This window comes from Megalopta genalis, chromosome 8 (genome assembly GCF_051020955.1).
Source record: "Megalopta genalis isolate 19385.01 chromosome 8, iyMegGena1_principal, whole genome shotgun sequence".
NCBI classification, from domain to species: Eukaryota; Metazoa; Arthropoda; class Insecta; order Hymenoptera; family Halictidae; genus Megalopta; species Megalopta genalis.
Genome location: NC_135020.1, coordinates 11,975,056 through 11,998,569, shown reverse-complemented (window position 1 = coordinate 11,998,569; position 23,514 = coordinate 11,975,056). Strand labels below are relative to the sequence as shown.

General features: G+C 38.5%; 3 protein-coding genes across 8 annotated transcripts; 1 reads left to right on the top strand and 2 right to left on the bottom strand.

Moving 5' to 3' along the window:
* Window positions 1-194: 194 nt before the first annotated feature.
* Window positions 195-5,580, top strand: LOC117227747 (uncharacterized). Of its 5 annotated transcripts, none has more exons than XM_076524116.1 (7): window positions 195-331; window positions 435-821; window positions 2,771-3,177; window positions 4,034-4,133; window positions 4,208-4,309; window positions 5,081-5,236; window positions 5,325-5,580. In XM_076524116.1, exons 2-7 carry the CDS (start codon window positions 528-530, stop codon window positions 5,448-5,450), a joined length of 1,185 nt encoding a protein of 394 aa, XP_076380231.1. In that variant the 5' UTR covers window positions 195-331; window positions 435-527; the 3' UTR covers window positions 5,451-5,580. The 5 variants fall into 5 exon arrangements, with proteins under 5 accessions (XP_076380231.1, XP_076380234.1, XP_076380232.1 ...); XM_076524119.1 differs by lacking the exon at window positions 195-331 and having other exon boundaries at window positions 489-624; window positions 730-821; XM_076524117.1 differs by lacking the exon at window positions 195-331 and having other exon boundaries at window positions 523-821; window positions 5,144-5,236.
* Window positions 5,581-6,096: 516 nt separating this feature from the next.
* Window positions 6,097-15,352, bottom strand: LOC117227816 (putative cytochrome P450 12a5, mitochondrial). The gene is made up of 11 exons (XM_033483341.2): window positions 14,818-15,352; window positions 13,805-14,080; window positions 12,544-12,655; window positions 11,910-12,032; window positions 11,674-11,815; window positions 10,130-10,380; window positions 9,864-10,047; window positions 8,171-8,340; window positions 7,910-7,988; window positions 6,502-6,702; window positions 6,097-6,438 (listed from the first exon to the last, which is right to left on the bottom strand). The coding sequence occupies exons 1-11, from the start codon at window positions 14,939-14,941 to the stop codon at window positions 6,328-6,330; spliced, it is 1,773 nt and encodes a 590-aa protein (XP_033339232.2). The 5' UTR covers window positions 14,942-15,352; the 3' UTR covers window positions 6,097-6,327.
* Window positions 15,353-15,492: 140 nt separating this feature from the next.
* On the bottom strand, window positions 15,493-22,877 carry LOC117227860 (Homeodomain protein 2.0). Of its 2 annotated transcripts, none has more exons than XM_033483389.2 (4): window positions 22,498-22,877; window positions 22,187-22,417; window positions 16,898-17,103; window positions 15,493-15,779 (listed from the first exon to the last, which is right to left on the bottom strand). In XM_033483389.2, the coding sequence occupies exons 1-4, from the start codon at window positions 22,670-22,672 to the stop codon at window positions 15,588-15,590; spliced, it is 804 nt and encodes a 267-aa protein (XP_033339280.2). In that variant the 5' UTR covers window positions 22,673-22,877; the 3' UTR covers window positions 15,493-15,587. The 2 variants fall into 2 exon arrangements, with proteins under 2 accessions (XP_033339280.2, XP_033339282.2); XM_033483391.2 differs by having other exon boundaries at window positions 22,187-22,399.
* Window positions 22,878-23,514: the final 637 nt, after the last annotated feature.

The window sequence follows — 23,514 nt, the reverse complement described above, 5'->3', positions numbered from 1 at the left end:
TGAAACGTGTGTCGCTAATATTAAACCTAGTTGGTAGTAATTGCCTCGTTGCAATTGGGATCGTTAACTGACTTCTCAAGGCGACGAGAACGTGTATAATGACGAACGGAAGGGAAATATTCTAAATATCGTGCTTGAGAAAACATATTCCACGTATTCCAACATTATCAAATATGCTTGCGTTTTTTCAGCACCTGGATTAAACATGAGATACTTAATAGGTGGTGTATGGACGGAAAACCACGGATAACAATGACGCACCGTGGATTCGCGTGAAAGAGAAATGAAAGCGAAATGAAAGAAAATTCAACGGTGCTGGAAGTGAAAACCCGTGGGCTATCATTATGCGTTACCGTTTCTTCGTAATAACTAGGTACCAATGCCCCAACCAGCCCTTATTAATTCATCGGCCGCGTGCCGCTCTTGCTTCGTAGATAGCGGTATTAACGCCATTATCGAAGCAACCTCAACACGGAACAGTTCTCTTGCTCGGCAGCAGTTCAATTTCCGCTTCTTTCCGGGTTACGATGTTCTCGAACGTGACGCCGAGAACAGCTGTTACCTTCACCAAATACAGCGTGCTTCTGTGCTGCGGTTGGCCACTACCCTCGACAGCGACGAAATGTCAGTATTACGTTTACATGGTCTTGAAATTTCTGTCCATTTTAATCGACATCGCGGTGATTTTGCCTGTATTCTGGGCGCTTTACATTTACATCGACGATCCAGTGATCACCGGTAAGACGTTCGGGCTTGGGACTGCTTTAGTTCAGACGCTCGTGAATATGATCATCTGCTCCGTTCAACACAATCATTATCAAGTAAGATGTTCCAAATTTTAATCCATTTGTTATTAATAACAAGGTGAGGACCACAGGGTTTGACGCTCAATTTTTGATAAGATTCGGTACGGTGATAGCGCTCGTAAAGATGTATCCAATGATAGCCGGTTTTGGAGACAGACGGTTTATAGTTTTTTGCGTAATTAATAATTAGTACACAGGTTGGGTGTTGGCACTGAGTGATCCGCGAGCAGGCTTGCGAGCTATAAGGACTTTCAGAACTTACTCCCACTTTTCTAACCGCAAAAGAAGGAGAAAAGGAGTAGGGGGTCGCTGAGAGCAACGCGAAACCACACTCCCCACTTCTAGTCCGTTTCTCCTTCCTTTGCGTTGGACAGTAGTTACTCCAGAGGGAGCAAATTCTGAAAGTTCTTACGGCCAGCGACTCCTGTTCCTGATGTTATTATTTTTCATTTGTTTTCATTCTGCTTTACCAGCAGTGTTTGACCGTTTCAATACCTTCTTACAAGGTGAGGTCCCCAGGATTGACGCTCATTTCTTGATGAGATTTGGTACAGTGATAGAGCTTGTAAAGCTGAATCCAATGTGCAGCGACTCGTATTAATATTCGGACACCTTGTAAAGCGGAATAACTTCTCTAAAAGTCAGAGCCAGAAAAAATAGTGTCATCTAATATGTTCAGTATTACCTGATGTTTCAGTCGATACAGTTTATTTCATTATGTGTTTACGCTATAACATGATACATCATCAAGACTTATATATTATAATATAATATAATAAAATATAATATAATATAATATATATAATATAATAAAATATAATATAATATAATATAATAAAATATAATATAATATAATATATATAATATAATATAATATATATAATTATAATATAATATATTATGTTACAGTGATAGAGCTTATAAAGCTGAATCCAATGATACCCGGTTTTGCGGGCAGACGGCTTATAGTTTTTGATATAATTAATTTTAAAGTTGTTCATAAAAGGCCAGGAAGACGCGCTGAAGTATAAGCGCGAGGTAGCCGGAGCGAACCTGCCACCTTCCCCCACTCCCTAATATTTCTAGTACTGCGCTGTGGTACTCTTTCGCTCGCGTTACTGGGAACGGTTCGGCTCCGACCGATGATGCCCGAACGGCGCACCGATTCACACCGCACGTACGCTCCCCCATTCGGTCAAAGCCGAGCCGTTCCGCGTAGGCACGTCGGTTTTGACCGGGCATCATCGGTCGAAGCCGAACCGTACCGAGCGAGGGGATACCACGCCAGCACAGGACTACGAATATTAGGGAGTGGGGAGAGATGGGAGGTTCGAACCGGCCTACCTGACTCTCGCGCCGTAATTCAGCGACGTCTTCCTGGCCTTTTGTTTACAACTTTATTATTTATTTAGAACTCTTGCTCCAGAGCTCTTGCGCTGTAATCTCGTCGGAAAATGAGCGTTAACACTTTAAGGACATCTCCTTGTAAGAAGTAAGGCGCACTTAGAGCCTTTAAAAATAAAACTCTCTATTGATTCTGAAATAACAATACAGGGTGTCCCAAAAATGTCTCGTAATCCGGAAATGGCGGGTTCCTCAGATAATTTGAAGCAGCTTCTTCCTTTACAAAAATTTTCTGCGAGGCACCGTTAACGAGTTATTAAGCGCACGAAGCCCAGTTCCGCTCATTGGCTCGGTCGCCTCGCGCCAGCCGAGCTCGCCTCTCATTGGTCACTGTTTTCCGTTAATAACTCGTTAATGGTGCCTCGGAGAAAATTTTCGTAAAGGAAAAAGTTGCTTCAAACGACCTGAGGAACCCGCCAGTTTCGGATTGCGAGTCACTTTTGGGATACCCTGTATACAGGATTACTTTCCGTGATCGCTACTTCTTTACCGTCGTTCTACGGTGTTTCATAATACATGCTGTTCTCCAGTATCTACATTTACACCGTATAATGTTTCAGCGATTGATCGAGGAAATGACGAGTTATTTAGATAAAGCGAAATCCTATGAAATGGCTATCTTCCAACAATACGTGGACAAGTATTCTCCATATCACGGGTTCTCCACAATGATGTTCTATTTTTGCGCGACACTTGTCGTGTTCTCAAGCATGTTCTCGGATCAGCCGTTCCCGACAATTGCCGAATATCCGTTCCGCGTCGATTACGAACCCGTTAGAACAGCTATTTTCATGAATCACGTTCTCACCGCTTACCAAAACGTTTCGAGCGTGAGTTTGAATACGCTGGCAGCGTTGCTGCTTTTATTCGCTGCTGCAAGATTCGACATACTGATGCTGACTTTAGAAGAGGCTGTCACTGTCACGGACTTGAAGGAATGCATGAAAAGTTACGATGAAGCGAGAAGGTGAGAATAACGATCCGTATACGAAGAATTGTCAGAGATTCGTCTTTCCACTGGCCAAAGTTGGTCTTCTTTTTTCTAATCAGAACGAGGATCTATAAGCCACTTAATTACATGGAAATCAAAACAAGGATATTACACATTTTTCAAAATGGATTTCATTCAAAATGGATGTTATTTTCATTCAAAATATTATACATTCCTGTTCAAAATGTTATATATTTTTATAGAAAATGAATAACATTTTTATTAACTCTCACATTTCTTGTAGTTTAAAATTTTGAAATTGTGCCATAAACACACAAAGATCGGCAGTCTATTTATAACGAATACAAATTTTATTTTGCCTATAAAATACAGGGTGAGTCATCTGATATTTGTATCTGAAATATCTTTGTTGCTTTCGGGCTCACAAGAGGTACTGTAAAATTATTGTTTCTTTGTCATTTTTTTCCAAATATCGGATCAACGAAATTTGTTAAAATGGTTTGCCTTAATCTATGCATTATGATAGTTGAGGTAAGAACGAATCCAACGACCTTCACGTGACCTTGTGTATAAAGAATTTACAAAAAATCGACAACCAATAAAGATAGTGAAATAATAGAAACAATAGAATGATTACTTGCAATAGTAAATATTTTCAATATTTTATGATGAAATCATAGCTTATTGCAGTACCACTTAAGAAAATTTCGATGACCTCGATACCTCGAATAAAAATGACGTAAAAACAAATAATTTTTATAGTATCGTTTACAAAACAATAATATTTCAGGTACAAATGTACGGTGACTTATCGTGCATGATTCATTTTATTTCAACTTGTGCATTAATGATACATAATATTTCAATTTAGATATGCACATGATGTGATTGGCGGCATCCAATATCTGTCTTTGTCCTCAGTAGCGTTCAGTAGCGTAATCCTTGTAAATGGCGGTATTAATATCATCGGAGTAAGTAGTTAGGCAACTTGGATTCATTGGAGATGAAATACGACGTGATACTAAGATGAAACATCTGTTAACAGCGCCGTGAGTTTCCGGTGAAGTGTCAATTTGTATTTGTGATTATAGTGACACTGTTCGAAGTTTTTTCGTTCGTATTACCAGCTGATTCTCTGATAGAAGCGGTGAGTTATTAATTGACAACAGATTAGTGAAAACAATGAACCATGTAAAGGGCTAAGTACAATACCGAGGACTACAGTACTTTTGAATTTCTGTTGTGCGTCTTATCTTACGTTTTCTTCCATAGATGGTGCATTATACGTAATATACGTGTCCCAAAATTATTGTACAAGCGGGAAATGAGGGATTCCCGAGATCATTTGAAGTAACTTTTTCCTCTACAAAAATTTTCTCCGAGGCGCCGTGAACGAGTTATTAACGAAAAACACTGACCAATGAGAAGCGAGCTCGAGTAGGCGCGAGGCGGCTCTACCAACGAATGGTCGAAGCCCAGTTCCGCTGATTGGCTCAGTGGCGTCGCGCCAGCTGATCTCGCCTCTCATTGGTCACCGGTTTTTCGTTAATAACTCGTAAACGAAGCCGCGGATTGCATTTTCGCTGAGGAAAAAATTACTTCAAATGGTCTCAGGAACCCCTCATTTCCCGCTTGTACAATGATTTTGGGACACCCCGTGGAACATCAGTTTAATTAACTTTATTATTATTCTAAATATTTGTCTTATGCTATAATTACTATTACACGCGCTATTCAGTTGATCGAGATTCTACTGTATCGCAATGATATTTTTCGAAAAGTATATCTCGTTTTATCCGAGAATTCCAAGCATTTTGCATTAATATTTCCGACGTCACGGAATATTTTCTCATTTGTAATAACTACCAGCGTCTACTGGTTACTAACATTAATTGCTTAAGTAGGATTTACTACTTAGAGTACAGGTGCTATCCTGGGTGTCTACAATATGAAGTGGTACGATCAAGATTTAAATGTGCAGAAAACTGTGCTGCGTATGTTGGTGCCTCAGAAGCCGATAGACGTCAGCTTCATATACGTTATTCCACAACTGTCCTTGAACTATTACTGTTCGGTACATATTTACACATATACTTATCCCTGTAACGAACCTTCGCACTTACTTTGTACAAGTTCTTCTTCCATTCTTTAGTACATTTCAGGCGCTTTCTCCCTGTTCACGGTTCTGCGACTCGCTCTGGACGACTCAGAAGTTACAGTGTCGTCCAACACTCTTAACACCACTTGTTGCTACGATTGATACGATTTGTTTCATCGAATATTTGTAGTCAGAAGGTGGTGAAGCATTCAGATATGCCGTGCAAACTTGTGTCAACCACAGCTGTTACTCATTTGTCCTCAAATCGATCATTTATAGCTAAAGATTTCTGAATAAATGCAGCAGTAGTAAACTGACAAGTCATCACGAGTAGTGTAATTCTATAATTTTTATAGTGCAAAGGGTTAAGTCCTTGGTTGGAAGAATTGAAAGAAGAATTAATTTCCAGTAGATATTAACACCTATTATTAGTCCTGTTTCATAGTATTTCATTAGTCTTAATTCATAGTGTTTCATTAGATCTATGCCATAGTATTTCATTAGTCCCAATTTATAGCGTTTCATTAGACCTATTTCATAGTATTTCACTAGTCCTATTTCAGATTATTTCATTAGTCCTATTTCATAGCATTCCAGTAATTTTATTTCACAGTATTTCATTAGTTCTATTTCATAGTATTCATTTAGTCCTAATTCATAGTATTTCATTAGTCCTATTTCATAGCATTCTAGTAATCTTATTTCATAGTATTTCATTTAGTCCTAATTCATAGTATTTCATTAGCCTTAATTCATAGTACATTCATTAGGCTTATTTCATAGCATTTCATTACCTTTTCATTCCTACAATGCGCAAGTTGCAAGCAAGATAAGAATTTCTTATATCTGAATAAATTTTATTACTCACTTACAGACGTAACAAATGCTTAACAGAATGGACTTCTATGAAATTACGATCACTGTTCACCGCAATCTTCCTTATATCTTCCTTATTTTATCTTTTTGCTATACAATAACTTAACACTATTAACGAACTAAACGCTGCTGGCCCTGATAGACTGCAACAGGAAAAAACTTCAGAGGTTCCCTTTCGTTTTGGTTCTCGCTCAAATCCTCTCGACGAAACGAAAACGAAGTGGTTTATTGGGCACGTTCATCATCATGAACTTGCTCTTGATATCGGCGTAATCGTACTCGATCCTGAATTGTCGTACGATCTAAGAAAACGAAAAACAGAAGGTCAGCGAAATAAGCACTTTCGTGGATAGCAATTTCGATACCTTTGCAGTGAGTAACATCATCGTGGTCTCAGCTATGTTCTTTCCTAAGCACGACCGTATGCCATAACCGAATGGTAAGCAGCTGAAGTCTGTGTTCTCTTCGCAGTTGCTGGACAACCATCTTTCCGGTCGGAATTTTTCAGGGTCTTCGTAGTTTTCTTCTCGTAGAGACGATATCTGGTTCGCCATTATGACGAACGTCTGAAAGCATTTAGGTAAATTACTATGATATTTTGTCACGCATGTACAGTAAATTCTGCCTACCTCGCGCTAAGCTTGTGAACGAAAATGGATAATTTGAGAAAAGGGGATACAATTATTCGAGCCTCTCGGCTCTTTTTTACAAGTACCGATTGTCAACAATTATAAAAACGAGATGCAAGGCTCGAATAATCGTTTCCTCTCTTCACAAGTTGTTCATTTTCGTTCATAAGCTGAGCAATTCTCAATTAGGGAGAATTTACTGTAATTCTTCCTTTCTGACTCGAAAAGAGTAAATAATATTCGTAATTATAGTACATTTTAATTCGCGCTCAGATTGTGCACAGAAATGGACAATTTGGAAAGAGGAGATACGGTTATTCGAGCCTTGCGACACGTTTTCATAGTTACCAATTGTCAACGAGTATAAAAACGAGATGCAAGCTGAAATAATGGTATCTTCTCTTCCGAAATTGTCGCAAATTAGGGAGAAACTACTGTACATTCAAAAAATAAAGCATCAATTCGAGGGTCTGCAAATACGTTTTTAGTGCGCTAAATTCCAAAAGTGCTAGCAAGCATATATTCAAGAAAGAAAGCGTCAATTCAAGGATTCCCAAGAGTATTTTTAATACATTACAATAAATTCTCCCTAATTTTTCTTCAGCTTGTAATCAAAACTAGACTATTTGGGAAAAGGAAATACGATCATTCGAGCCTTGCGACACGTTTTCATAGTTACCGATTGTCAACGACTATAAAAATGAGATGCAAAGCTCAAATGGTGGTATTTCCTTTTCCGAAATTGTCCATTTTTGTGCGCAATCTGAGCACAAATTATAGGGAGAAATTACTGTACATTCAAAAAATAAAGCATCAATTCGAGGGTTTGCAAATACGTTTTTAGTGCGCTAAATTCCAAAAGTGCTAGCAAGCATATATTCAAGAAAGAAAGCGTCAATTCAAGGATTCCCAAGAGTATTTTTAATACATTACAATAAATTCTCCCTAATTTTTCTTCAGCTTGTAATCAAAACTAGACTATTTGGGAAAAGGAAATACGATCATTCGAGCCTTGCGACATGTTTTCATAATTACCGATTGTCAACAATTATAAAAACTAGCCGCAAGCCTCGAATAATCGTATCTCCTCTCCTCAAATTATCCATTTATGTAATACTAGTTTCACTGGTATAACATTACTTACTCCTTTCGGTATCGTGTATCCATGAAGTGATATAGTCTTCGGTAACAGTCTGGTGAAATATGGGAACGCTGGACGCAACCTACACACGAAATACATGATCCATTTGCAATACATTACAACACATTACAATATAATACAGTACAATCAGAATATTTGTGAACGAACATGAATTAAATAAAATACGAAGCTTATTAGGAAACGCAAATTTGCGCGAACATCGTCAGTCACATCATACTGTACAATTGCTGAAACAATTGCTACCTGAGACTCTCTTGAAGACACGCTTTCAGATATCGCATTTCCTTCAACGATCCTTCGGTTATGGCGGAATTAATGGTTGGTAAAACGTTCATAATCTCGTCGAACAGTTTCTTCTGGGTCCTCGGATTTTTTGCCAAATGATACATTAGGAAAGCCTCGCAGTTCGCCGTCTAGAAACGATTCTGGTTAACGTTCTTACTGTTTTCTTTAAGAAACGCTTTTTCCTTTCCCCGCAATTATGTTACGACCTTGGAATGTGTTGCCGACGTCACAATTCAGAACAACTTTTTCCTATACACGTTATAGTAAGTAATGTCTCTCTAGTTGACCCTCAGATTGTCCACCAAAATGGACAATTTGAAAAGATTTTATTATTTTGTCACAAACAAAACAAACAAGTGCAATATCTATACTTCATACCAGGTGATCTACATAAAGCTACGATCAAACCATGTTATTGTTATGTGCATCATGGCATTATCCTTTAGTTTTTCGGTCCGATATCAGTTATTTTTTCACAAATGATTGAAAGTGCAATATCTATACTTCATAAACAGGTGATCTACATAAAGCTACGATCAAACGATGTTATTGTTATGTTACATGCAAATATTGTCTCTATCAAAGAGAATTGATTTTTTTCTTTTTCTCTACTGATTTTATATTTATGTCATTCGCATGATCTTCAACAAACATTTAAGTACAATTGGGATTACAGTAATGTCTCTCCAATTGACGCCCAGATTGCGCACAAAACTGGACAATTTGGGAAGAGAAGATACGATTATTCGAGCCCTGCAGTTCGTTTTCATAGATACGAATTATCGACAACTATAGAAAGCTGCAAGGCTCGAATAATCGTATCTCCACTTCCCAAATTGTCCATTTCTGTGGACAATCGGAGCGTCAGTAAGGGAGACATTACTGTACTCTCCCATTATTTCGAAATATGCTTCTTCTTGAATCTCGTGAATATCATTCTTACTTTGGTTGTTACGATCTCTTTCCCGAAACCTCAGCAAATTCGACAAATTCGACGAAAATGATCCGGCATTTTTCGCGTAGGTGCGATACTTTCGCTCGGCGGTAAAAGGGCTAGGAACTATCGAAAACGTAGCAAGCGAACCGAATGAAGAGGCCACGCGTTCATTCCGCGTGGATTCGAGTGCAATAAGGTTACAGACGAGCGGATTCGTTGGTTGATCTCCTCGATCGTATAGGCCGACGAGCGAACGACGTCGTCGCTTGTCGGAGAGCCCTTAAAACTCTTTTCGAGCGGCTGGCGGCCGTGCGACACTTTCGTTACTGTACCACCTTTCAATTCTGGCTTCAGAAATATTTCGAAGGAACCTTCGATATTAAGCTGGACTCGATATAAACAATAATCAAAGAAAATTGATAGGTTATAGGGTGTGTAAAATTAATATGACAATGTTAGCATACATGTATGTATTTTTCTACGTTGCGTAATTACCGATTTATTATTACCGATTTCGATGACCGTAGAACATGTTGCGAAGGTCAATATTCCGGATTCTTCGGTTCTATTTACGTTACCGACGCTTGCGAGAGAAACATTCTTTAGAACAATAATCTTCGCAACACGTGCCACACGCGAAATCGATTTCAGACTAATATTCTATCGCGTCAAATCCGCGAAAGAAGAAAGAAATCCGAAAAGGGCAAGTCTTACCGCTTGCACTCCCAATATAATCATGTCCATCAGCACCGTGCAGATGTCGTCGGAGTGTACGCCATCGGCTAAAAGAAGTTTCTCCAGAACAGGCGACTCCTCTTCCACGCTTTCCGTTCTATTCCCTAAGAAAGGCCGGCTCCGAAGCTTGCTTTGCGCTTGGCGGACGTGCTTCCCGATCAATCTGACAATGGAAAGTTCGATGAAACGTTTTCAAGTTTCTTTTTTTTTTCAAATTTTTCCGTGGTTCCACGGCAGCCTCTCACCCGTCGAGAACGTCGCAGGCCCCGAAGAGATTCTTGGCGAACGGTGTCAGAAAGAACCGCCAGACCTGGAAGCCCGTTTCGCAGCGATTCATGTACTTGTGGGCGGTTGCTACCGCGCTGATGATCTGCGACGGCTCGGAAGTTACGTTGTAGCCAGCTGTATCCAAGAAGCCCACGTGTTTGTTGAAGACGATCGTCGAGAAGCACTCCATGGCCCAACGCATCACGTCCTCGTGGAAATCGCAGGGCACCTGTCGATACAAGGTCAAAAGGTACATTTGAGATCTACGGTAAATTCTGGCTAATTCGCGATCAGATCGCGCACAAGAATGGATAAGTTGGGAAGAGAAGATACGATTATCGGAGACACTTGCGGCTCGTTTTTATAGTCGTTGACAATCGGTAACTATGAAAACGTGTCGCAAGGCTCGAATGATCGTATTTCCTTTTCCCAAATAGTCTAGTTTTGTTTACAAGCTGAAGGAAAATTAGGGAGGATTTACTGTAATGTATTAAAAATACTCTTGGGAACCCTTGAATCGACGCTTTCTTTCTTGAATATATGCTTGCTAGCACTTTTGGAATTTAGCGCACTAAAAACGTATTTGTAAACCCTCGAATTGATGCTTTATTTTTTGAATGTATAGTAATTTCTCCCTAATTTGTGCTCAGATTGCGCACAAAAATGGACAATTTCGGAAAAGGAAATACCACCATTTGAGCTTTGCATCTCATTTTTATAGTCGTTGACAATCGGTAACTATGAAAACGTGTCGCAAGGCTCGAATGATCGTATTTCCTTTTCCCAAATAGTCTAGTTTTGTTTACAAGCTGAAGGAAAATTAGGGAGGATTTACTGTAATGTATTAAAAATACTCTTGGGAACCCTTGAATCGACGCTTTCTTTCTTGAATATATGCTTGCTAGCACTTTTGGAATTTAGCGCACTAAAAACGTATTTGCAAACCCTCGAATTGATGCTTTATTTTTTGAATGTACAGTAATTTCTCCCTATAATTCGCGACAATTTCGGAAGAGGAGATACCATTATTTCAGCTTGCATCTCGTTTTTATACTCGTTGACAATCGGTAACTATGAAAGCGTGTCGCAAGGCTCGAATAATCATATTTCCTCTTTCCAAATTGTCCATTTTTGTGCACAATCTGAGCACGAGTTAAAATTTACTATAATTACGAATATTATTTACTCTCTTCGAGTCAAAGTGCAATAATTACAGTGAATTCTCCCTAATTGACGCTCAGCTTCTGACCGAAAATGGACAACTTGGGAAGAGGGGACACGATTATTCGAGCCTTGCACTTCGATTTTATAATTGTTGATAATCGTTGGTAACTATAATCGTTGGTATAATTGTTGGTAACTATAGAAACGAGTCGCAAGGCTCTAATAATCGTATCTCCTCTTCTCAAATTGTCCACTTATGTGCGCAATCTGAGCGCGAATTAGGGAGAAATTACTGTACAGCCTTTCAACGATTAAACCATTAAATTTAACTATGCTTGTAATCCTGATTATTACGTACTTCGTCCTGCTTGTTGCGAGTCTTGTATATCCTGGCGATCAGTTCGTCGCAGACTAAATCGATCTTGCCAAAAAAGGTGGACGCCATGTTCTTGAAATCATTTTCGACTTTCTCCCTTATTTCGAGCCAGTCTGAAGCCTGCCTGAATCAACGTAAGAATAACCCGTGTTTCGAATAGAAAGATCAACTACCAAGTACAACTTGGTTTACTAGTTTACTTTATGAAGTGCACTAACAACGAGAAGGGTCCAGCTAGGCGGTACTTCCGGTGATGCAAATGATAGTGCTGCAATATGTCAATTCCGCTGCGAACTGGCGTGTCTCCTTCCTGCTTGAACACTTCGGCTATGTGTTCGGGTCTGAAGTAATGAGATTGTATTAAAACTTACTTTTAATATAATTTTAATTATAATAACTTTAATAATTTAAAATAATTTTAATTAATGAAATTATATTAAAACTTACTTTTAATATAATTTCATTGCTATTATTGAATTATTAATTTTTATTAATATTGAATATAATAATAATAGTAATATAATTTTTATAAATTTGATTTCTGTCCTTAATAATTTTAGAAAGTTCTTAATTTCTTTGTACCATTTTACCGTTTTAAATTTTATTCACTCGCTTTTACCAAAAATCCATACAATCTAATAGATTTTAAAGAGAGAGAGAGAGAGAGAGAGTAAAAGGATTCAAAGAAACTAAGAACTTTCTAAAATTATTAAAGAATTAAATCAAAGTACACTTGGCTCCTATATTTTGGAATTGACGCAGAACATTTATATCCGCGGTCCAGTTATTAAACATCGAAGAAAACTTCAGATATCGACACGAGGGTTAAAAACGTGAGATGATAAATGTCACCTATGGATCATAACGATATCCCCTGAAAGAGGTCCATTCACTCTGACGATACATCCGTATTCATTGAAGAGATATTTCAGTGGTGTGACGTTGCGATTCCAGGATAGACGACCTGCAACACATTTGTAGCTGATTAAACAATTTTCATTGCCGAATTCAAGTGTTAGTAATTTGTCGTATGAAGAACTATTTCAAAAAAAGGCCTGTCTATATTTCAATTTCCTAAGTATTTATATAGAAGGAGTGTGCGAGATTCCGCAAATATCGGGAACATGATACATTTAGGACGTCAGAACATTTCGAGATTTCCGAGAATATTCGGGTTTCTTGAAAATATCGAGATTCTCGAAAATATTCGGCATTCTCAAGACTATTGACGTTTACGAAATTCGTGCGGACTTATTCAAAAAATTTATCAGATTTATCAAGCTTTGAAAATGGAGCGAAAATTGCACATCAATTATACAGGGTGTCCTAAAATTATGATATTCCCGGGAAATGAGGGGTTCCTGAGGTGATTCGAAGCAACTTTTTCCTTAGCGAAAATGCAATCCGCAGCTTCGTTTACGAGTTATTAACGAAAAGCAATGACCAATGAGGGGCGAGCTCGCCTGGCGCTAGGCGGCCGTGCCAATGATCGGTCGAAGCCTCGGTTCGGCGCATTGGCTCGGTCGCCGAGCCAACGAGTGCGCGAAGCCCAGTTCCGCTGATTGGCTCGACCGCCTCGCGCCTACTCAAGCTTTCCTCTCATTGGTCAAGGTTTTTCGTTAATAACTCGTTAACGGTGCCTCGGAGAAAAATTTTGTAAAGGAAAATGTTGCTTCGAATAACCTCAGGAATCTCTAATTTGCCGGAAGTACCATAATTTTGGAAAACCCTGTATATATGCATAAGAAATTATTCTAAAATATTGATTTTGTAATTCTCAAAATTATCGCAAACTCCAACACTTTTCAGATTTCCAATGTTTTCGAGAAACCCAACATTTTGGAATAGTGTCCGGGAACCCGATCCGGTCACGATCGAAATTCCCGACTCGGTCCGCCATTTTCAAGTTCATGCGCACCTCTGATAACCTGTTATTGGTATCAGAGGAGCTGCATTTATGCAAAGTATTTGACTTCTCTGATTTTTCGAGTTCCCGAGAAATGTTCGCCAGGTAACTTCGTCGTAGATTATCAATGCCGATAACGCCGCATAATTCGAAAAGTGATACTGGGATCTTCGGGTTCCGACCTATCGGTACTTCATCAGATCGTACCCTGGCTGAATCTGTTGATTAGCAGACTGGAAAACAGTTGCGTACCGAGGAGCGGCACGTATTTCCAATACTTCTCCCAAAGCTTTAGGATCGCGGGGCCAGGTATCTCTTCGAACGGCAACGGGGATTTATCGACGGTAATCGACGGATCTATCCTATGAGTGGACACCTCGAAGGTGGCCGCGGAATCATCGATCGGATCCAATAAAGGAATCGCGTCTGTGCGATTCAAGGTGTCCGTGACGACGGCCGTTTGACTTCGCGCCATCGACGCAGCTGAAACATCATTGTCGTTTTCACCTCGAGCGCAACTTTCGAACGTTATATCAACCCTTTGTACTCGAAGGCGAATTAACGCAAAATTTAAAATAGTTTGTGGCGGACCAGACATAAAAAGACACGTCCTTCAAAAACGGGGTGTGCATATGCCTTTTTTCGGATTTTCCCGACGCAAGGCGTACACACCGCAATAAAACAATAAAAACGTTGGGACACAGCTTCGGACCATAGGTCCCGGATCACCCCGGTCGGAAAATCTTCGGGAAAGGCCTTCGCCCTTCCCAAGGAATTTCCCTTACCAATTTCAATACGTTCTCCCCAATAAATACGAGGACCTCTCGACCGGGAGACGTCAGTTAGCAAGTTTTCCTCCGACTCTCAACGTGTTCATATTTCTGTCTCATCCGTCACTCGTTTACCTTTACCTTCTACACACTGTACCTCATCGCCTTTTGTTACAAGTTAGATTAAAGTTCTCGTTATATAAAAACCAAAAAAACTCTCTCGGATTATTTTATATAAACCGTCGCAGTAACCCCTGCGACAAAAGTTCTTCCGACCCACGGATTTTCCATTTTATACGATCTAGTGCATTTCGTGCATATGAAATTGAATATTGCAACGCGGCCTACGCTTTCAACGGCTCTTTAAATATAAACAGATTTGATTAATAGAATTATTTTGTGCGCCTCGGAATCGCCACTCGAGTGCAAAGGGTTAATCGGTGTACTTACAAATGATGTCGGAAGCATTGAGATTCAAGCATTTCTGGTCCTCGTTCGCTGTCAACAGCTTCGACATCTTCATTGCCGAACACTTTCGCGGCATGGTCGCGATTTTTGGGAAAATTCGTTGCATCGCGATCGCAGTTAATTGATTCTGTTATAAATGTTGCAATAAGCGATCAACGTACTGTATAGATCTCTAACCACAAATTTCTATTCTTATAGATTATTTTATAAATTAAAAATTTCGCCTTTTTTCGGGAAAATATCTTTCGTTGCTAGAATAAGACAAAGGTAATAATTGATAATTCTTATTAATGTAACACGTTTTTCTGACTGATAGGATGCAACGAGTGAAAAGTATGAAGTTTAACATGAAATTACAGCAGCTACAAATTTATTTCCGACTTCGATAATATTCGTAAGTTGGAACAACGGTAACAACTTCTCGCGACAAAATGGGTAAATCGAATGGCAAACGTTGCTCACCAGCGTACCTTATTTAATAGAAAATTATTTGCTTCTTTGTGTCTTATTCCTATGACAGCCGACGTTGCGAGAAACAACGGAATCAGTTGCCTCGGCAGCGAGCCTTCTGAAGCTGATCCGACATTATCCGGTGCAATTTCAGATTTGTCGCGTGTCGACGAAAGATATAATCGCGATTACTAATCACCAAATCACTCGGTTTTATAGAAACTTTATTACAATTAAAATTTTATCGTCACAAATTACAAACTATTATTATTACGTTTAATGTATATAATACATCCCGATGTTCAGACGTCGACTTCGATCTCGACGTCCTCTTCGTCCTCCGAAACAGTCTTTTCCGCGGTACTTTTCGCATTATCCTTCGTTAATTTCCTAGTTGTCGTATCCTTCTGCGTGTCAGGATTCGTCAAATTATTAGTGTCGCTATCTTTCGTGTGCCGCCACTTCATTCGTCGGTTTTGAAACCAGACCTTCACCTAAAAATATTAATTATTCTCACAATCGTAACCTCCTACTTTGTTTGCAATTTATTTATTTTTAGCAATTTACAATTTTATAATTTCGAGCGGATTTATAAATGGAAAGCTTCAATCAGCGTTCAATGAAAAGTCTCAATTTCCTTTAAATTCGATCGAAATGCTATTTAATACTTGCTATTAATTGCTAATATTTTTGCTGATATTTAATATACGCTATTTTAATATTTTAACAATTATAACCTCCTATCTTTTGCAATTTATGATTTTATAATTTCCAGTTGATTTCTAAAAGGAAAGCTTCAATCAGCGTTCAATGAAAAATCTCAATTTCCTTTAAATTCGATCGAAATGCTATTTAATACTTGCTATTAATTGCTAATATTTTTGCTGATATTTAATATACGCTATTTTAATATTTTAACAATTATAACCTCCTATCTTTTGCAATTTATGATTTTATAATTTCCAGTTGATTTCTAAAAGGAAAGCTTCAATCAGCGTTCAATGAAAAGTCTCAATTTCCTTTAAATTCGATCGAAATGCTATTTAATACTTGCTATTAATTGCTAATATTTTTGCTAATATTTAATATACGCTATTTTAATATTTTAACAATTATAACCTCCTATTTTTTTGCAATTTATGATTTTATAATTTTCAGTTGATTTCTAAAAGGAAAGCTTCAATCAGCGTTCAATGAAAAGTCTCAATTTCCTTTAAATTCGAACGAAATGCTATTTAATATTTGCTATTGATTGCTAATATTTTTGCTGATATTTAATATACGCTATTTTAATATTTTAACAATTATAACCTCCTATTTTTTTGCAATTTATGATTTTATAATTTCCAGTTGATTTCTAAAAGGAAAGCTTCAATCAGCGTTCAATGAAAAGTCTCAATTTCCTTTAAATTCGATCGAAATGCTATTTAATACTTGCTATTAATTGCTAATATTTTTGCTAATATTTAATATACGCTATTTTAATATTTTAACATTAATATTTGATCGTTATTCATCGACGAGGAAATATTGAAAATTTTCTGGAGAAACAAATCGTAAGATATTAGGATTCGTGGATTAGTTAATAACACATTAATTAATAACACATTACCTGCGCATCCGTGAGCCCCAACGTCGCTGCAAGCTGCCTCCTGTCCGGTTTCGTTATGTATTTTTGCAAGGTAAATCTTCTTTCCAACCCTTTCCTCTGCAGCGAACTGAAAACTGCTCTGGACCACGATCTTTTCCGTCTCGGGCTCGCCTCGGGTTGATGTTGTTGTTGATTGTTCTGCGTCGTAGTGGTTGTTATTGGAGCTACTGATCATAGCATTTCTGATTATTACACGAGACGTTCAAACATTTCGGGCTTACTGAAATTTAACGTGCAGATCATCGAAAACTCTTCGCTGTTCGAACTGTTCTAAAAAAAATATACCATCGTCTTTGGACTTTGGAAAGGTCTACAAAATCGTTCTGCATAGAAATCATACTTCTTGAACTGTTATCAAAGAAATTCATACAATTTTGTGCTCGAAAATGTTTAACAAAACGCATAGAAACTCTGCATAAGAATTGTTTTTCTTAAAGAATTCTTTTTCTATCCATTATTTTACTAACACTACGCCGTCCGCAGATCTTAGATATGATTCTTTTGTTTGACGCCGGCATGATAGCTTGGAAATCTTAGATTTTAAAAGAAATTTCGAAGATGGCGGTAATATAAATTCCTAAAATTAAGATAAGTCATGCAAGAATTTTCGTACTTGATTCTTAGTTAAATAAGCACGATGCTACAGTTAGTTTGCTGCCTTTTAACACTCAAGAGATATAGTTCAAATGTTGTTTCAGTTCATTAAAATGGCACCGAAGTGGTACCACCGGCGTACAACAGATAATTTTTGCATACTACCAGCCTGGTGCCGCCGGACGGCATAGTGTTAAAACCATTAAAATATGCACGTATAACTTTATCTTATTTCACCGACGCGACGTCGCATACTTCACAGTTGTGTCATGCAGTAATTATATCGAGTGAAAAAAACACTGTGCGAATAATAAAATCTGCAGCAACGAAATCTTTCGTGCAACTGGTAAGATGGTATCGTTCGTTCTTCTCGATTAAGAGAAGGCTTCGCTTTCTATTCACAAAGTGGAATCGTACGGGGCGGGTGTATTCGTCGCCGATGCACAGAACGAAGATCACAAATTAGAGGAGGATGCGACGCGATGTAAACGGTAGCTTAAGCTGGCGGGTGTCTGTTTCAACAGATCCTAGCCCCGAACAAGAGGCCCCCGCGATTGGGTACTTCTGGCTGATTTACAGCCCTACAGAATGTATACAACATGTGTACGAATTTAAACAGTGCGGTTCCCTCTCCGGTTGGTACGGTCCTCCCAATGAATTGGACGGGCAAGATCATAGTTATTTCGGGAGACGGTTTCGGCCTGCGCTCGTCGAAGGTGCGACTACTACGATTGACGAATCCCCGTTTTCGCTTCATTAACTGAATTCATTTCGATCCGAGCAGCGTGGAATCGTGCGCGGATGGATAAAACAGTCGAATGTACGTTGATGTCATGGTTAAATTCTTTGCGATCCGGTTACGGTAAATTGTCTCCGATTGTAAACATGCTTGTGAACAGAAATGAACAATTTGGGAAGAGGAGATGCGATTATTTGAGCCTTGCACCTTGTTCTTTTATTACTGTTTATTATTGTTGACAATTCTTGTTGACAATTGGCGGCTACGAAAAGGAGCCGCGAGACTCGAATAATCGTTTCTTCCCTTTCCATATTCCAGATCCTGAACTGTTCATTTTTGTGAACAAGTTGAAGGGAAATCGGGGAGAATTTACTGTGCTTTGAAAATAACGAGAAACTACACAGGGCGCTCGTTAGAGTAATTATAATGGTTCAATAATTACGGAGATGGTATTCAATGGTCAATTTTCACGCGACAAAATTTTGTTCGAATTTTTGAAACGGCGAATTTCCTTCATTATGTTCCTCAACTTCAAGGAATGACAAATACAGTTGGTAAAAAAGTATTTCATACAGAATAATTTTTTTTAAAACAGCTCTAAATGACTCGAATTTTATTTTGGATGATAGAGGGATTAGTATACTAGACAATGACTAAAATGCTGTGTTTATAATTTTGCTCTTACTTGGAATGACAAAAGAAAACATAAAAAAGCTCTCAATTTTTAACTTCTTTGATCGAAATCGATTAATCCAGAATCGAGATACGAGATGCGGGAGAAAGAATCGCCCTGGCACCTTTGTATAACGATGCCAGACCTATTACATAAGAAAAATATAAGGATTTGGAGCAGTTATTGTCTTATACACCTTCAAAACACTGCTACGTAAAGAGCGTAAATAAATAATAGCAATACCTTATGCTAAGTATAACAACATATAAATATAATTAACGTTAGAAATAAAAAATGCTACTCCTATTTTATTCCTTGTTATTATTTATAAACAAAATTAGATTAATACAAAATACATTTTATAAGTGATATTTAATATTTTATAATTGAAATTTAATGATCTTTACAATTGGCTAATTATGAAAATGGTGCAAATCCATTTACAGCCCGTAAATATATATTACTTTAGCTAAATTCGTCTCAAAGAAATTTATATAATTAAATCACATATTGATAAATTAATATAATATTTTTCAATAACTAATTTTTATATTTTTCAATTGACCAATATGCTAAGCTTTAATTTTCTCTAACAAAAAATGGACTTGCGACGCCTTCAAAATAAACGGTCCATATTTTATTTGGGAATAAAATGATAGACGATCGATAATAAACTGTACTAGCTAATTTATAATTCCACAACAAGACGTTGAATTTTCGTGACAGAGCTCCTTCGATATTCGAGATGGTACCGCGATTAAATACAAATTTTCGAGCTTCAACTAACCGAGCAAGGGTCACGACGAAACCGCTGTTTACACGGCGCGTAAACCAACGGTGGCACTTAAGATGTCGTTTAAACACGGACAGGAAACACGAGAATACACTGGCGCGTAAATATTTTGCCCTACTTGCTGCAGAGTATTCCAGAGACAAGAACAGTGGCCCATATGGTCGCATTTGTTAATGACGCAACATTCGTTTCACGAGCGTTTAGGGCACCGGCAATGATTTCCGCTGCCGTAAGATTGATCGAAAGTCTAAACGACCGCGAACCAGAAGGGGGGAGGGGGGGTCTTTGAATTAACGATTAGCCGGCTCGATCTGTCCGCGCGACGATTAATTGTTAGATTTAACAATAGAAGATACAATTGATAATAAAGTCACAGTTTCAACTGCATATGCAAATCTGTCAAACAAGACCGAATATTCTGACAGGCATCGACGAGCTTTGCTTGATTTCGAATGCGTTGAAATCTTCGTCGCTTTGCTCTGTCACTTTCGTCGAAACTATCCTCGATAACGTCGCACTGGTTGCGGTGTCATCGATGTCAATAAATATTATAAAATGAATATCGATGCAAACTTTGCTTGTCATTGTGAAATAGTTAAAGTCTTCGTTCGATTCTGTACAAAATGCTAAATGAAATATGACAATTGGAACGCGGGTTTCGTCGGGTTTACGACAAAATAATGTAGATCGAATGCAGCAGAGTAAAATAAAAAGAAAGAGTCAAATCACAAAAAAGGAGTTAAACCATTCCGAAGTCGTTAGAATTATTCGGAGAAATAGCGCATGTTTGCACAGCTTTCGTATCTTGCGATTAATGCAGGCAATTCTTGGTTAAAAATTTGCTGAAAAATATTTTCAGTTAATAATAACCTCGGCATAAAAATCCAGAGTCTAACAACACCCATCGAAGGACATTATCCTCTTCATGAACAGATCGAGGATCTTCGTACAAATTTCTATTTTCGTATTAACCTTTTATACAAACTTTTATGAATTGACTAAAATAGGAAAACCTTTAAGCAACAGTTGCAAATGGTTTCTAATCAAGACCGTAAACCAATACAGTAATTATATAATTTAGAAGACGTATTTAATCAAGAGAGTTTCATTTCACGGCGGTGTGATGTTCAATCGCGCTTCTCATCCGTAAAGTCAATTAAACGATTAGAATGCAAGAGAGTAAAATAAAAAAAAAGAGTTAAATCACAAAAAAGGAGTTAAACTATCCCAAAGTCGTCAAAATGATTCGAAGAAGTAGCGCATGTTCGCACAGCTTTCGTATCTTGCGATTAATGCAGGCAATTCTTGGTTAAAAATTTGCTGAAAAATATTTTCAGTTAATAATAACCTCGGCAGAAAAATCCAGAGTCTAACAACACCCATCGAAGGACATTATCCTCTTCATGAACAGATCGAGGATCTTCGTACAAATTTCTATTTTCGTATTAACCTTTTATACAAACTTTTATGAATTGACTAAAATAGAAAAACCTTTAAGCAACAGTTGCAAATGGTTTCTAATCAAGACCGTGAACCAATACAGTAATTATATAATGTAGAAGACGTATTTAATCAAGAGAGTTTCATTTCACGGCGGTGTGATGTTCAGTCGCGCTTCTCATCCGTAAAGTCAATTAAACGATTAGAATGCAAGAGAGTAAAATAAAAAAAAGAGTTAAATCACAAAAAAGGAGTTAAACTATCCCAAAGTCGTCAAAATGATTCGAAGAAGTAGCGCATGTTCGCACAGCTTTCGTATCTTGCGATTAATGCAGGCAATTCTTGGTTAAAAATTTGGTGAAAAATTATTCGGTTAATAATAACCTCGACATAAAAATCCAGTGTCTAACGACACCGATCGAACTTTTATATGTTGACTAAAATAGAAAAACCTTCGAGCAACGGTTGCAAATGACTTCCAATCAAGGTCGTAAACCAATACAGTAATCACATAATGAAGAAGACAGTATGTATTTAATCGAGAGAATTTTATTTCACGGCGGTGTAATGTTCAGTCGCGCTTCTCATCCGTAAAGTCAATCAAACGATTAGAATGCAAGAGAGTAAAATAAAAAAAAGAGTTAAACTATTCCGAAGTCGTCAAAATTATTCGAAAAAGTAGCGCATGTTTGCACAGCTTTCGTATCTTGCGATTAATGCAGACAATTCTTGGTTAAAAATTTGGTGAAAAATTATTCAGTTAATAATAACCTCGACATAAAAATCCAGTGTCTAACGACACCGATCGAACTTTTATGTGTTGACTAAAATAGAAAAGGAAGTCATTTGCAACAGTTGCAAATGACTTCCAATCACGACCGTAAACCGATACAGTAATCATATAATGAAGAAGACAGTACCTATTATAATCAATTTAATCTATTTCACGGCGGTGTAATGTTCAGTCGCGCTTCTCATCCATAAAGTCAATCAAACGAATCAGACACTTACGTCTAGGAACAGGTCGGAGTGGAGCCGGTCGATAAATATTTCCATAATTCTCCATGATCCCGTTCCCGTGGTTTGTGCAACTATAATTCCCGAGGCTCGCCGTCTGACTATAGGAAAACGGTGGGCAGATACGAAGGGTCTCGCACCTGACGCAACTTCCCGGACAAGGACACCTCACCGTCGAGAATTCCACCGGAAGCGGCCTGAGTACATCTTTCGAAATTGCGGAATCTTACTCAGTGGTCGTACGCGCCGACAACAATGAATACAAATAAATGTTCAACGGATCACGGAATCGGCACAGTTCTCACCTGTCTTTCTCGCCGAAATTTCGTCCGACAATATCCGTTCCATGCCGAACTTCAACTGCTTCGAACAGTTCGTCCCGTCGACGACACGGTTTTTCACATCGCCCATCATTGTTCTGTTATCGAGACACTCGGATCTTCGTGTCGATTTATCGATCTCACTTCGCGCCTCGAACATTTAACGAGACCGAGATCGGCCGCATCGTCACTTAATCCCGCACATCTCGCCGTGACCGGAAACGGCGATTCATCGTCGCCGAGAGAGCATGTGCATTCTAACCGTGTTGTTCAAACGGCGAGGTTTTCCATAACGGATCATTAAGGAGGTAATAATCGGAGGCCCGAGACGAGGCGCGCGGACCGCGATAGTTAAAGACCGACTTTCACGGTAGTACATAAGAATGAATGAGCGGGCGCGTATATTCCTGCCATGTTCAGCGGAGATTTTGGTGTAAGAAAAAAAATCATCGGAGCTCGCCGTAATTTCGACGGCGGGATTGGTCCACGCGGTTGCTGTAGGCGTGCCTCGAAGAAGATTGGTCCCTGAAGGATGATGAGTCCGAGGCCAGGGTTGCGAGACTCCATGGTGCGCCGCTCGCAACAATTCCGCTTCTCGAGGCTCGCCGCTCGGTAAATATTATAAAACCCGGCCGGGGGGAAGTAATGTAAATATGACTCCGTTCGTAAATCATTGCAGGAAATAATAAATAACCCTTGTAATTCGGGAATTTTAAACGGAAAGTGGACAGATGTTATCGAAACCACAAACGAGAGCGGCCCGCGTTGCTTCGCTTTGAACGTTTCATTGCCGGGATAATAGTTGCGACTAATTGAAATACGAGGCTTAGATAGTAAAAGTTGACTTTATCTTAATGATGAAAAATATAAGAATTTGCTGTGTAGGTTTACAACGTAATCCATTGAAGATATCATTGTGAAACGTTAAATCAAGCATTCGTTGTTCGATAATTTCCCTGACCCGCCGAGTTTGATCACCTAACTGCGTCGATCTATTTTTGA

Coding starts and splice junctions, on each gene's coding strand:
- LOC117227747 (XM_076524116.1), top strand. CDS start 528: ATGTTCTCGAACGTGACGCCGAGAACAGCTGTTACCTTCACCAAATAC. Junction 3,178..4,033: donor AGTTACGATGAAGCGAGAAG/GTGAGAATAACG, acceptor ATTTCAATTTAG/ATATGCACATGATGTGATTG. Junction 4,134..4,207: donor GCGGTATTAATATCATCGGA/GTAAGTAGTTAG, acceptor ATCTGTTAACAG/CGCCGTGAGTTTCCGGTGAA.
- LOC117227816 (XM_033483341.2), bottom strand. CDS start 14,941: ATGCAACGAATTTTCCCAAAAATCGCGACCATGCCGCGAAAGTGTTCG. Junction 10,048..10,129: donor GCCTGCGACGTTCTCGACGG/GTGAGAGGCTGC, acceptor TTCCATTGTCAG/ATTGATCGGGAAGCACGTCC. Junction 6,439..6,501: donor TGATGTTACTCACTGCAAAG/GTATCGAAATTG, acceptor TCGTTTTCTTAG/ATCGTACGACAATTCAGGAT.
- LOC117227860 (XM_033483389.2), bottom strand. CDS start 22,672: ATGTTCGAGGCGCGAAGTGAGATCGATAAATCGACACGAAGATCCGAG. Junction 22,418..22,497: donor AATTTCGGCGAGAAAGACAG/GTGAGAACTGTG, acceptor CCACTGAGTAAG/ATTCCGCAATTTCGAAAGAT. Junction 15,780..16,897: donor TGGGGCTCACGGATGCGCAG/GTAATGTGTTAT, acceptor TAATATTTTTAG/GTGAAGGTCTGGTTTCAAAA.